The 15,470-nt window shown below is 40.4% G+C and overlaps 1 protein-coding gene across 1 annotated transcript; it reads left to right on the forward strand.

The window, feature by feature from the left end:
* Positions 1-9,424: 9,424 nt before the first annotated feature.
* Positions 9,425-15,242, forward strand: LOC133425099 (complement C1q tumor necrosis factor-related protein 3-like). The gene is made up of 4 exons (XM_061715779.1): positions 9,425-9,476; positions 12,194-12,298; positions 12,384-12,515; positions 14,371-15,242. Exons 1-4 carry the CDS (start codon positions 9,425-9,427, stop codon positions 14,652-14,654), a joined length of 573 nt encoding a protein of 190 aa, XP_061571763.1. The 3' UTR covers positions 14,655-15,242.
* Positions 15,243-15,470: the final 228 nt, after the last annotated feature.

Consider the following 15,470-nt stretch of genomic DNA (forward strand, 5'->3'; position numbering starts at 1 on the left):
TTTAGAATATAAAACAGGTAAAATACAAGAAAATATTGACGGTAAAAGTCTTAAAGTAGCTCACATTAAATGTACTTAAACTTGCCACACTTGCCGCACTGCCACATGCTTTGTCAACATATGTCAGAACAGCCACTTCCTGATCTACTCAAGTTTTGGACTGTCCTGGTTCAATCACTCTACTGTAATGTCAGGACTCAATCACACGTTATCACTTCCAACCATTGTCTACTGTTCACTGTTCATTGTCCATATATGGTTAGTTCCTGTCAAGTTTCTCAATAAAACCATCATGCAGAGGGGAAAGCATTTGGGAAGCATTTGCCTGACCCCCTGTTGCTCTCCCTCTTCTGCAAAAGTGCGTTAAAAGGCCATTCCAAGCAGTCTCTGTGTCTTTCCTCGTTATGAACTTATGTAATGTTGATTTAGACCTAACCCTTTCTGGTGCTTAAACCCGGGACCTAAGATCTGTGGCGTCGGGACGACGTGCGATCAAGCAGCCGTTCCGTTTTCAGCGACGAGGCCATGGTCCTGCGCCAATCCCTTTCACTCTCCTATCACTTCCAACTATTGTCTACTGTTCACTGTTCACTGTCCATATATGGTTAGTTCCTGTCAAGTTTCTCAATAAAACCATCATGCAGAGGGGAAAGCATTTGGGAAGAATTTGCTGTCAGGGACTCTCTCAAAGAGCCCCTGACCCCCTGTTGCTCTCCCCCTTCTGCAGAAGTGCGTTAAAAGGCCATTCCAAGCAGTCTCTGTGTCTTTCCTTGTTACGAACTTATGTAACGTTGCTTTAGACCTAACCCTTTTTGGTGCTGAAACCCGGGACCTAAGATCTGTGGCGTCGGGACGACGTGCGATCAAGCAGCCGTTCCGTTTTCAGCGACGAGGCCATGGTCCTGCGCCAATCCCTTTCACTTTCCTATCACTTCCAACCATTGTCTACTGTTCACTGTTCACTGTCCATATATGGTTAGTTCCTGTCAAGTTTCTCAATAAAACCATCATGCAGAGGGGAAAGCATTTGGGAAGCATTTGTTGTCAGGGGCTCTCTCAAAGAGCCCCTGACCCCGTGTTGCTCTCCCCCTTCTGCAGAAGTGCGTTAAAAGGCCATTCCCAGCAGTCTCTGTGTCTTTCCTTGTTACGAAATTATGTAATGTTGATTTAGACCTAACAGGGCAGACCCTTATCGAAGTTTCCACTGGCCCACTGGATTGTGGACACTATTCAGAGAGGAAGACTTATGTGCTCTCAGGTGTGCCTGTCCCGTCCGGGGTTCGGGCGCACTCGACACGTGGCGTGGCCACCTCATGGACCTTGTGGCGAGGGGCCTCTCCCGCTACCATCTGTGCAGCAGCCACATGGTCATCTCAGTCCACGTTTTCACGGTTTTACCGTCTGAATGTTGCAGCCAGCCTCTCCTTCGGTGAGCGGGTGCTGGGTGTGACTCAACGGTAGGCGGCTACATCCTTTGTTGTCTCTTTCGGTCAGCTTGGCGTCTTGCGGGCTGATCTGAGCGGCCGCTCCGTTCTTGACTTTTTGTTTGGTTTCTTTTGGTCAGTCTTGCGGCTTGCGGACTGTCCTGAGCGGCCCGTCTGCCTCTCGGGCTTGGCCTTTGCGTCTTGCGGGGCCTTGTCCTGACTGGTATGTAAATAGTGTAGAAGAATAGGAGATGTCACTTTTCTGTGTACTGGGCTTGTGGGTTGCACCGTCTCCTCAAAGAGTTCCCCGTACATATGAAATATGTAACCGAGTGGAGAGATAGTCTTGATACGATAGAGAACGTTTGGTTACTTTGTAACCTTGGTTCTCTGAGTGAAGAGACTATCTGGGACCTCTGAAAGTCTGGAATGTCACATCTTTGTGTGACAATTCTGCCAGCATGGCACCCTGCTGGGTCTGGCACCTCCAAACACAGCAGGAGGTCCCAGTACAATACGGGAGTTTCCGGACCGGGAAAATGATTAGTTTTCGGGTGGTTTACCTTGACAATGACAATTCCCGTGCTAGTGCCTGAAATACCGGTGGTATACACAGCCGTAAACCCTGGTTTTTTTGCTGTGATGTTTCGATCAAACTATCACTGATTACACGCCAGCACAGGTGCTTTATAGGTAAACCTGAGGGCGTGACTGGGCAAGCCGGTGTGTCTTAAAGAAATATCCACGTACCTTGACAGCAGGGGGAGTCATTCCCCTTACATATGAAATATGTAACGGAGTGGAGAGATAGTCTCTCACTCAGAGAACCAAGGTTACAAAGTAACCAAACGATATAGACAGAGCTTTAAAAAGCTATAGACAGACATTTAAAATCAGAAGATGGCTTTTTTTCAACAATATTGCAGTTTTGATGTGATTTTAGTTTTGAACTTTTTCAAACTTCCCCCAGTTTGTGTTCCTGTTTTGCCCCGCCTGTCTTCCATCTGCCCTGATTGTTCACACCTGTGTCTCGTTACCCCCTTGTGTAAATCTGGTCTTGTCTTTCCCTTGCTCCTTGTGGTTCCGTCCTGTTTCCTTCCTCCATGTGTCCTGCCAAGTTTTCAGTTTTTGCTCTAGTGTTTTTTGTTAATCCTGCTCTGCAGCGTTTTTGGTTCTTGCCTTTTTTTAAACCCTTTTTGCTAAACTCCTGCCTCTCGCTCTCCTGCATCTGGGTCCTCATCCAACCACTCCGTGACAAAATCTACCTTCATAAAGTTTCTTGATAAAGGATAACCATCAATAGTTAATTTAGAAATGAATTTTGGACATGTTGTATTTATTTTGAAAATAATCTGTGCATCCAAACTCACTTCTGCTGAAATTGTTCTGAAAAAGTTAACTCTATTGGAAGATTTCAGTAACCTTTTTAAAGCCGTTTCGTGTAAGATCACGAGCAGTATATACATTTGATATAGACGGAGCTTTAGAAAGCTATAGACAGACATTTAAAATCAGAAGATGGCATTTTTTCAACAATATTGCAGTTTTGATGTGATTTTAGTTTTGAACTTTTTCAAACTTGTTTTCTGTTTGCTGCTGAGAAAGTTGTGATGATGATCTATTATATTACTCAATGTATGAACAAGGTTTTATCTGTACTCATTGGATTTTTCACAAATTTGAACGGAGTAAAGGTTTACTTGTCTGTGTTTTTAAAGTTTAGTGTTTTTACAGATGTTTATTCAATTACAAGTATAGTGAAAGCAGCACTTCTTTGACATATCTCTTTATAAATTAGCACTCGTCTTTGTTTTTAAATGTCAGAAAATCAGTGAGGAGACATGAAACTATTGAAGGTTTATTGAGGAAGCACACACATAATTTTTCTTTATTACTTTATGTTACTTTATCGATATACTTTATGGTCGTTGAACACTACTTACTTGTACAGACGCTGACCTAATTTAAAACGATAGACTTCTTTATCATACTCTCAGTTTTTCACACGTACACACCGACAGACTTTCACATCCTCTCACGTTACACGCACTGCACGTGTTTGTCCTCTTTCTGAAAACTCCTGTTGCCTCAGCCTGATCTGGATAAGGTCCAGAGAACTTGTTTTGATGTGATGACCGTTTGGCTCACTCATTCTTTAAGACTCTTGTGAATGTTCAGTGCAGTTAAGGTCAGGTGTTGATGGAGAGAAGTCCAACACGACGTCCTACAACTTTTAAAAACATTTTTTTGAATTGAGTTTTCTGTTTTATTCTGCTTCTCTATATTCGCTATGATTTAATATTTTTTCTGTGATTTATAAGGAAGAAGAAAGTTAGCTCCTGAGACTTTTGAGGAGAAATTTTTCTTCTTAATTTTTTGTGAAGAAACTGGTCCTCACTGTAAAAATCAGACAAATAAGCTGTTTCCTCTTTGTCACTGTGTCGCTGTCACAATAACCATGGCAATAGATATTGTGTCCTTCCAACATGGCAATGCCTTCCCAAGATGGAATATGGGTGGAAAACATCATGACAAAACTCTCCATTCAGTATACGCTGTGTGCGGAGTTGCATAGAATTATAACCGGTACTGGAGTTGAGGGGCGATGAGGGGGGACGGCATCACCCCCTGAAATAAAAACGGTCAAAATCCTCCCCCCTGTTGTAACTTTTTTGACAATTTTCACCTGTTTCAAGTAAATTTTCACTTGAAATAAGTAGAAAAATCTGCCAGTGGGACAAGATTTATCTTCTCATTACAAGCAAAAAAATCTTGTTCCACTGGCAGATTTTTCTACTTATTTCAAGTGAAAATACTTGAATCAGGTGAAAATTGTTGTTTTTTCCAGTGATGAGTCTTGTTTTAAGTGTAATGAGATTTTTTTACTAAAATGAGACATTTTAACTAGAAATAAGACAAATATTCTTGTTAAGATTTTGAGTTTTTGCAGTGATCCATGTTACTTATCCTGTGAAGGACAGAGTCATATTGATAAGTTCAGAAAAGTGTTTTTTATTGTTGTGTTTTGATGTATTTGATGTAAGTCCAGTGGATATTTAAAGCTTACAGAAGGCTGCATTTAACTGCTGCTATGTCATTCCTGCAGTATTTCTGCAGCTGTTTTGGTCACTGCTATTATTTGTAATATATTATATTATTTGTAATCAGCACAAATTATCTGTCCCCATATGATAAAATCCACCACCCCCCCTGATTTATTTTTTTACAACTCGAGTACTGATTATAACTCACACTTTGAAGCCATGACGCATCACACCACCTAAAAAAAAATATTCCAGTAACAGGTCCGTGGCTGATATCAAGGGGATAATTACATCCTCGTGGTGTGCCAATAGGTGAGCCAACAATCCAGGCAGCAAGATTTCTTTTTAAAATGAAACGTTTGGTAAAAGATTAAATGATATTTTAGGAATGTTTATTGGGCTTTTTTTGGTTTCCAATGCTTTTTGGAAATTTAACATGCCCCATGTCAAGTTGACCTGGGAGCATTGTTGCTGTTGCTGAGAAATGACCATAACGGAAAGGGTTGACCTACGGACTCTTAGATCAATATCAGTGCTTATTTAGAGCAATGGTGTTCTTTATTTCTCTCAGATCATGGTTCATTGAGGATTATTCACTCATTTTCAATAAAAAAAATGAATGAATGAATGAATGAATTTATTTCGAACATGTATATAAAAAAATAAAACTAAACAGTAACATCTTCATATGCACATAGATTTGAAAAAGGAGTAGGAAGAAGTATACACTTTTTCCTAGGTCCTACCCCTTTATAACTCTATGAATTTACATTATTGCTATTATTATATCTACACAATATCCATATAAATATAGTCTATATAAATACTACGTAAACATGCCTATTACTACATAATTATCCATAAAAGTATATAGAAAATATAAATATTTCATAAATATTATATCAATATATAGAAAATACAAATTTTATGTAAATCTATATAAATATACACTATATAGGTTTAGAATAAAATAATAAAACCTTAAAATAAGGTTTAAAGTCTTTGATTTTACTGTACATTGGAAAGAACTGTATATAAAACACAATAGTTTCAATTGACAGATTTTTCATTGAGTTTTAATCATAATTAAAGCTCACGGCCACCGCCCCCCATAAGCATACCAGAAATGACACCACCCACGACTCTCTATGTCAAACCATTCAAAAGTTATAGCAGAAAATCGGGACAACCAATCAGAAGAAGGGGCGGGGCTAATTTTCACCAATTATGGTCCAGGACTTAATACCAAGTCCCATGACACCAACCACGACTCTTTATGTCAAACCATTCAAAAGTTATGGCAGAGAAAAGTTTTCTAGGGGGCGCTGTTGAGCCGTTAGGCCACGCCCATTAATACAAACCATGAAATATCAAATGTATCACCAGGCCTGACTTGCATGCAAAATTTGGTGATTTTTGGAGAACTATCAAATATGGACCAATCAGATGAAGGGGGGGCGCGCTTTTTGGCTTCTAGCGTCGCCACGGTAACACTTTTGAAAGCGAAAAGTAATGGACTTAGTCGCAGGATGGAGACGGACACTTTGATGTATAACACACCTGGGTGCACGTTACGGTTCGGGCCGTATTAATTGCCGAAGGAATGGCATAAATTGTGCCAAAATTACACAATTAATTCAAATTGGCCGACTTCCTGTTCGGTTTCGGGCATGACGCCAAGAGACTTTTCTTTAAGTTGTACCATGATACAGGTGTGTACCGATTTTCGTGCATGTACGTCAAACCGTATTATGGGGCTTGAGGCGCAAAGTTTTTTCTGTCTGAGCCAATCAGATGAAGGGTGGGCGCGCTTTTTTGGCGTCTAGCGTTGCCACGGTAACACTTTTGAAAGAGAAAAGTAATGCTTGTTGTCGCAGGATGGAGACGCACATTTTGATACCCTGATTCTTCTCTGGACCATGACCCCTGAATGCCACTGGCCTTTCATATACTGTGACATTATTGCCGGGGTTATAGAGTAATGGAAGTTATGTTCTGATATGTTCTAATATCTGCCAGTTTCTCTCACAATTATCACATTAGATTACTCTAGAGAAAAGATAAAATGTCTCCAGAGACACTGTGGCATGAAATATAGCCTCTTTCTGCATCTCACATTTGCTGCTAGTTTATCCTTTGACTCCAGCCAGGATCAAGACCCCGCAATATGCATTTTATTCAGACCCTTCCACTTCTCCCCCAGAACGCTCCTTCCTTGTAGATAAATAAATCATTTCATGAATGATTTTCTGTGTTTAGCTCGGTATGAAAAGTCTACTTGATGTCATACAAGCCACTGCCATCCCAGTGGGCTCTGGCACTGTCTTGATGTTTTCGGCAAACATTCTTGCCTGGTGTCTATTTGGGGACAAAAAAAAAATCACTGTATTTAACCTTTTTTATGAGGTGACTGACTGTTGTGTTTGGAGGTAAACAATACAGATAGTTTCCTCATTTTAGCTCATAATCTGATGAATGAGTTTCTCCATGAGGACAGAAAATTTCTTTGTCATAGTCATGAAAACACCTTCCCCCTATAACTGTATAGATGTCACAGCTCAGACAGGACAGAGAACCCAAATGCACAACACCAGGCAGAATCAGAGTCCAAGAGGCTTTAATACTGGTCGAAGACAGGCGGGGGTCAAACCGGGCAGGCAGGCAGATCAGGCAAACATGTCCAAAGGGGCAGGCAAAAATCCATAAACCGGGAGTCATGCAGGGTTGCAGGGTCGCAGGTAGGCAGGCAGAAACAGGACAGAAATCAGAAACGCTGCAAAGCGAGGCATAAACACTCGACAATCTGGCAACAGAAAGGTGGAAATGGGCCGGTATATGAGGGGAACTGCTGATGAGGGAAACCAGGTGTGGAGCTGGGTGGGGAAGCACAGGTGAAGGGAATGAGTGGATTTCTGGCTGATTAGGGTGGCAGGATCTGGAAAGACAGGGGAGTGAGTTAAAGTAAAAAACCTATCTACACTGGGAAACCATGACAATAGATGAGGTCAAGACATTAGGAGGGGTGAGTGTGTGTGTGCATGCTCATTAGAACTGCATAGATCCTGATGAGGCATTGTGACACCGTGGCTGACCTGAAACTCCAACTCCCTACCCCCTGCAGGGCCGACACCTTGGAACTAGCTTCATCAAAGACTTGAACCACGGGAATGCCATATGACGAAGTTCCTGACTGACTGATATGTTAATACCAACTCATTTGGCCACAGACTTCAACCACGAGAACACCCTATGGGGTAATTTAGAACGTAGTGACAGTGATAAAACATTCCAGCAGCTTAAAGGAGCTTGAGGCTCCTTTTCAGAAATGAGACTCTCTAGCGCCACCCTTCACCACGACGGCCGTTGGGGGTACTGCAGCCAACAGTGAAGCCGGCACGGGAGAACGGGGAGAACGTGCATGCAGCGTCATGTGACGTCACATCCGCAGCCCAGCGCGGGAAATTCAGGACCGAATTGCAGCACATTTTGCAGCACACAGCCTGTTCAAGGCAAAGGAGAGATACACTAGAGGAATCATTCTTTTGGGTTTGGAACGCTTCATCTGACATTATTACTAGAAAACTTAAAATGTAAACAGATTTTTTTCATAAATCTTGCCACAATCCGGCCTCAAGCTCCTTTAACCCCTGCAGGGACACAACAACACCTTGCAGATTGCTTTTGGCCTCATGTCCCCCTTAAGACATAGACATGCAGGTTCCAGTTCCTGAAGACCCCTGCCGGGACATTGTCACGCAAGGTCCGGCGTCTTGCATCCCTGCCGAGACTTCCAGCCCCCACAGAGACAGAACCATATATGGACTTCCTGATCCCTCAGGGGTGGTCCCAAAGCTTAAGGGTCACACCTTTGACTGGCTCTCACTGGGCTGGTTTATTCCTCTCATTGTTGATTGAACTTTTGTATAAAAACCCTTTGACCAAACCAATCTGGGTTGGCACACCAACTTCAGACTTGATCTGTGCTGGTCATGCCCACCGCCGGCTTACTGATTAAAAACTCTCTATACCACGAGCGGACTTCTGAACTGGTTTTTGATAAACAACAATGACAACAACAGTCATGCCAAATGCCTGATAACGGCATTTGGCAACGTCTGACTGTTGTTTTTGTCTCTCACTTGGCTCGTTTATTCCTGCCTTTTGTGCTTTGAACTTACTGTATAAAAAGTCATGATTCCAAACACTCTGGGTCAGCACACCAACCCAAACACGCTCTGCTTAGGTCTGCTCACCGCCGGCTAACTGAATAAAACTCACTACACCACAGCGGACTTCTGAACTGGTTCTGATAATATTCTTCAACAATCCTTATACATTAAGAAAGAGCTGTATAAATGTGTTTCTGAATGGGTGAATGTGATATGCAGTGTACAACCTTGCTTTGCCCCAATTGTCTGTCCTGATTTCAGTCAGGACAACCCTGCACCAGGAAGCACTTCAGAAATAAAAGCCAGGAGAAGGAAACAGGGACACGCGATGGCAAAACTTAATCATTTTATTGCTCAAGATAAAGAAGCAGTAAATATACCAACTTTGAAAAGGAGGCAAGATACTGTAAACATTTATGACTTTCATTTAATTGTGTTTCAACAGAATTCACAAGTCCAAACTGACAATTCTTATCATCTGCCCCATTTCATGGTAAAGGAAATAGGATCAGGTAATAATTGAGGTAATAATTGATTAATCTTGGTTGATTAATTACAGAATGAAATCCTATTTAAGGTTGGGTTTACACACTCTGACAACATCATAACCATGTTTTTTCCATTGCTGCTGCTGATCTGCTCTCTCTCTGTAGCTCAGATTCAAGCAGAGTCTGACAATGAACTTGGAGAAAATTTAAGACAAACTGAGTCGACAGGAGGAGAAGCAGGAAATGTCTCCGACCAACAACAAATGTCTACGCAGGACATCCATGCAGTTCTGAGAGAGATGAGCGGCGTGTTGGCTGGACTGAAGGTTGAGATGAGATTCTTGCATGAAGGTATGATTCTGTGTGGTATAAACAATTCATAATGAAAACTTTACTTAGGAGTAACCAAGTATTACACAAGTTAGTTGCATCCAGATGCTGCTGATTAAATAAATTTAACTGAACATCAGTAACTGTTAAAGCAGAGATTGTTTAGTGTTTGCTGGTCTGGAGTATTTGGGTGTGTTAAAGACGTCAGCAATGACTTTAGAGAAGGATTTGTTCCTACCAAACAAACTGTTAAGGTCTATGTGTGTGTGTGTGTGTGTGTGTGTGTGTGTGTGTGTGTGTGTGTGTGTGTGTGTGTGCGCACTTGCGTACCTATTCAAACAGTGGACCTCGGCATCGTTACACACTCACGAACAGTGGACCTCAAAACCAATAGGGGACATTTTTCAGGTCCTCTGATGTTTATGCTTTAAATCATGCCAAAATCATGTCTAATACCCTCTGGTTAATTTTTTAATATTTTTGCCAAGAGGGGACCTGAAGGTGTGTGAGTGTTAAACTCTATACTCACCCTGCTCCTGCTGGCTGGAGCAGGGATTGTAACGACTCATTCACACACTTCGTTTTTAACACTCCCCCATAGTGTGAATGGCTGACAGCAGCAGGAAGCCTTTCAGACTGTAAAGGGGTTATTCAACAGGCTACTTTGTGAAGAAACCAGTGTCTTGAAACATGATTTATTGGTTTTGTGACAAAAAGATTAAAGGCTCAGCTTTATTGGATGTCTTAAGTTTCAAATATTTCAATATAATTGTGTGCTCAATCTACACAAACAGGATTTCAATATATTTGTTAATGCACATTACAGAAAACACAATGACACAGGTCACAAATATGGTAATGATGGTTAAAAATACCCTTAAAATACATAATTGTATGTAAAATAGCATCAAAACATGTATCCATTGTGTTGGGGGCCCTGTATAGATTCTTTTTTTTTTAAATGACCCCCAAAATCCTTAGCAGCACACCTGTCACATACCAAAATATACATGCTTTAACTTTCAACTTTTCAATTGTACAAATGAAATCTACTCCTGTCTGTGACCAGGCCTAGATTTTGTTTCAATAAGGAGTGCAGATACTATTCTTTGTCATTACCAGACTCTTAAATGTTCATGAGTTGTGTGATTGTTTATGTATCCATTTCCAAGCAGTTTGTAGTCCTTCATTCTACCGAAGTGGACATGCTTGACCAGAAAGTACAGTTCTGTGTGTGAAAACCAAACGTGGCATTTGCTCAAACACCTCATAGCAATTGTGAAACACAGAGGTGAAAGGTCAAGTTCTTGTTATGTTTTGCAGCCACAAAACCTGAGATCCAGACTTTCAACTCTTTCTAGTAGAAAGATCCATATATTTTGCTAAATGCTAAAGTCTAACTTCGAAAAGTTTCTAACTCTGCTGTTCTGTGCTAACTTTGGCCTTGAAAGACGCTGTGTAGCGACATGAAAACTGGCTGTGTGTCTCTCTCTTCCTCTCTGTCTCAGTGTGTGTGTGTCTCTCTCTCTATCTGTACCTCTCTTGTAGTAGAAAAGATTAACAGTTTTATATAATCATTGTTGTTTCTTAAAAGGAACCCTGGCTATTAAGACATGTAGGTCTTAAAAGATAAATGTTGGTATCAATTATAACAATGTGATATAAAAAACCTTTTTGATGTCTTCGTTTTTATAAAATTTGAAAATATAATTTAACTCGTAGGTCGCCATTGTTTACACCGCAATGCATTCTGGGTAGTGACGTCAGACGGTGGCACCTGCTGAGAAATGAAAAAATTGAAATGGCTGTACAGATGACATGTTTATCCTCTGGATTATCTCGTTGAGCAGTCAAAACACTGTATGGGGGCCAGCAAGTGCCACCGTCTGACCTACATGTCTTAATAGGCAGGGTTCCTTTTAAAGCTTTGGTGACCGTAAAGAATCTCTGCAACTCTGCTCAATGCAAAGGAATGTTGTATGCTGTAAAAGCCTGCCTGTCTTGGGCTCAAGTTGGAAGAAAGCACATGCGGCTTCCTGAGCGAGGAGCTCCGCTCTCGGTGTGCAAAGTTATCTCCCCTTTTTCTGGGTATAAAGGGCGTCATTTCTCAGAACAGGTGTCTAGACATTGCCCACACCAAAATTTGTAATAACAAGTGTCACTCGGGGGATCCTCCCCTTGTGTGCACAAATTTCTCAAGATTCTAAGGAAAGACACGAGATTCTGGGAAAGGACACCTGTTGAGAAAAGGTGCAGGGGAGTGTGCTTAAAGTTTAAAAAAATGAAAGGTTGTTTCTTGTTCCTCGGATAAAATATACGTGAGGGAAACAATGGAAGAATATGGGTTGTAATCATGATAATCAATAAAACTGAGTGGTGTGGCCCCCAGGCCCTTTGAGAGTATATAAGAAGGAGGACTCGATGAACGATTTTAGAGTTGTCCATTCGAATAGTTAATTCCCCTGTGGTTGGTACTAATTGTTTTAATGCAATAAAAACATCTGCAGTATTTGAACGGAACATCAGACGGATCTGACTCTTGGCATTATTTTTCTTCAGTCCAATTGGAAACGGTGATACATATAGAAACTTAGTTTATGTAAGGGGACCAGGATTTTACGCTACATCTTCTGTGTAAACAGTTTAAAGTCTAGAGTCCCGTCCCACATGTGATCCTTCCAGCATTTTGCTGTGACTTTGTCAAACTGTTAATTCTGATGTTGTTTTTGATGTTTTAGAGCAGGCAGCTAAACTGGCAGAACAGGCAGCTGAACTGCTCACCATTAAATCCAGAGCAAACACAACAGAAAACCATGTGAACGCTCTGACAAGAGAAGGAGAAGGTTTGTGATTTCCAAAATTAGATCAGTATTGATACAACTTGTACATCGTTCACTGTAATCTAACACTTGTGTTTTTCTCTCTCAGTGAAACGAGTGGCTTTCTCAGCGTCTTTGCTCACTTCTGGCGAGGCAACTATTGGACCATTTAACACAGACATAAACCTGATCTTCAGAAACGTTGTTACAAATGTTGGAAATGCCTATAACCCAAACACAGGTAATCATATTTATGCATCAAAATCACATTTTTACAATAACTTGTTGATTTAATTATTTTGGCTTGTATAATCTCATGAAAAAATGTGCAGTAGATATGTTCACAGCTCCCAATCTAGTGGTTTGGTTGTGACTTATCTCTAATATTTAGGGTTGTCCCGATCAGGATTTTTTAGCTCCCGATCCGATCCGATCACTTGAGTTTGAGTATCTGCCGATCCCGATTTTTCCCGATCCGATCACTTTTTTTGGCTCCCGATACATTTCCGATACTTTTTCCCAATCAGATACATTTTGGCAAAGAATTAAGTAAAAAAGTAAAGTAAAAAAAAGTAAAGTAAATTAAGTAAAAAACTGTATTGTCCATTCTCTCCAACATGGACATATTTTTGTTTTTTCACTGACTGCATCATTGGATCAAAACAAAGCTTATCAGCTCTGGTGCCACAAAATGTAGAAACATGAAATTGTAAACTAAAACAAAAAGTTCAGAATAGTAAAATAACAAAAATAAATCAATTTCACTTCAAAAGGAGGTAATTTACTTACGAGGTTTAAAAGTTGAATGACATCCAGTAAAACTCACAATCAATAAGAAAATGAAAATACATTTTGGCTTAACCGTAGTGGTAGTGCAGAATTCTCAACAGCATGAAATGAATAGCAGCAGATATTCATTGTGGCTGTTATAGTTTTCTGTCACTGTGTTGTGCTGATGTCACGCAGAGCGTAGGAACCAATTGTGGTTGTTCAGACACGGACCCTTTAGACCGTAACACCAGCCTGCAAAATAGCAGTCCGTCATCCCTGTTGTGTTGTTACCGAGTCAATAAAGTGGACCAAAAGATGATTTACGAGTGACGGATAATCATTTACATAACACTACAGTCACTTTTCTCCGACAGCTTTTCTTTGTTTTTAAAACTTTCAGACCGTTTATCTGAGCGTAGCCTAGCTGCTGTTAGCTCTCTGTTAGCCACGCTTCCTTCCCCACCAGCACAAACGATTCTTCAGCCGCCGGCGCTGCCCAAAATCTTACAATAAACACACATCAACTGTCTGTATTGTTAAATGCAATTATAAAATGATTAAATAATTAATATATGTTAAAACATAGGCACAGAGCAATAAGCAAACAAATAAGACGAACTGGCCTGGAGCTGCTGGAGCCGCTCTGAGCTGCAGCTGGGGCTCAGAGCAGAGCCGCCCGGCTCTTCTGGCCGCTGCGCCGACTCCGCGCTACCGGGTCGCGGAGTCGGAAACCAGCCGGTCGAGCCATAACAGTATGTCCCGATACTTTTTTGGCCGATCCCGATCTTTTGAAAATGACGTGATCGGGCCCGATCGATCGGCCACCCGATCGATCGGGACAACACTACTAATATTCACATCACATTAAGGGAGACTTTGAATGTAGTGGGGGGAATTTGTTTCACCTTTAGTTAAATTTACTATGAATGACAATATATTAAAATTTTCCGCCCTTCACCTGTATATTATGACATCAATAAATAGGAGCATAATATATGTCCGTATTAGTTCAATACGGCGTAAATGAGCCCCTATGTGTATAGATTACCATGGTAACCATGACGATTATAAAATATCAGCAAGGACCAACAAATTAGCTCTGAACACTTGCAATATGAAATGTAAATAACAAGTCAGGAGGATGAGATACTGCCCTGCTTAAATAACAGATGTGATTTGCAATCTGAATGTAACTGTAGTCATTGTATAATTTTTGTGCAAATCACATATGTTGTTGTGGGATTGGGTTTGGTTAATATAAAGATGGCTGTTAATTCTTGATCTTTATAATGGACTTAAAAGAAATAAATGTAAATGCTCCACAGGGTTTTTCACAGCACCGGTGAGAGGAACCTACCACTTTGAGTTCTACATTGGTGGACATGGACATCCTTCACATGCTAATGCTGCTGTGCTGGTCAAGAATGGAGACCCTGTTTTTGCAGCTTATGACCATCAGACTTCAGGGTTTGCTAATTCAGCTAATGGTGTCACTTTGCTATTAGAAGTTGGAGATGTTGTGTTTTTGCGCCTGCCGCAAAACACAAGGATTTATGACAATCAGAATCACCAAAACACCTTCAGTGGTAATCTACTTTTCATCATGTGAACAGTAACAGTTTCTTATTTTCTTTTTCACTCAGTGAACGTCATGTAGTTCTGTATGAGAAATCAGTATAGTCACAAAATATTTTGACCCAAACACATAATCTTACTATCAGAAAAAGTGTTATTTTCACTTTCATAATTTTCTCCATAACTGTACACTATAAAATACAGTGATGAAATGTTCTAGGAAGATGTTCCTATGATATTGATTTAGAGAATTGGAGATATTTATAGGAACATGTTAGAAGTTACCAAGGTGTGTTGATTGTTCTATCTCACAATGTTAGATACCCTTCCTGTATCCAGATCAGCTTTAGAACCCACTAACATGCTCCTTGGACCACAGTGTCCACTTACCTATACCTGGTGTACCAAATAAAATCATGTGGCTTCTGAGCTTTTACATTCATGTGCTTTATGTACATCAAGATGTGGTTTAAATATAGACTTTTAGATTTTGTTTAGGGGAAATTAAAGAGGGAAACTGACCAGCTACGATCAATGAGGTTCTTTTTAATCGACTGACTTAATATGTTCAAATGTCAACATTGTTGTTTCAAATTAAAGCTTTAAGTTTTTTTACCCTTCAGTCAAATCTGGATTGCTTTATTTCTATTTCATTGTTGTCCCTAAAGCAAAATCATAACAAAACTATACTTTTGTCATAGTGAAATAAAAACTCAAATATATAACAATAATACACATTTTATGTATAGAGAAAAAATACTCCTTTCAAAGTGAAAAGTTTAGCTACTTGTTTACTTTGGAATTCATGAGAATTGGATATGAAACAAGTAACATGGTTTGTTGTGCAACA

This window comes from Cololabis saira, chromosome 24, assembly GCF_033807715.1.
Source record: "Cololabis saira isolate AMF1-May2022 chromosome 24, fColSai1.1, whole genome shotgun sequence".
NCBI lineage: Eukaryota > Metazoa > Chordata > Actinopteri > Beloniformes > Belonidae > Cololabis > Cololabis saira.

What these genes read in the sequence shown, in the direction of transcription:
- LOC133425099 (XM_061715779.1), top strand. Translation starts at nt 9,425, where the DNA reads ATGAGCGGCGTGTTGGCTGGACTGAAGGTTGAGATGAGATTCTTGCAT. An exon ending in GATGAGATTCTTGCATGAAG is followed by an intron (nt 9,477 to 12,193) that starts GTATGATTCTGT and finishes TTGATGTTTTAG; the next exon opens with AGCAGGCAGCTAAACTGGCA. An exon ending in TCTGACAAGAGAAGGAGAAG is followed by an intron (nt 12,299 to 12,383) that starts GTTTGTGATTTC and finishes TTTCTCTCTCAG; the next exon opens with TGAAACGAGTGGCTTTCTCA.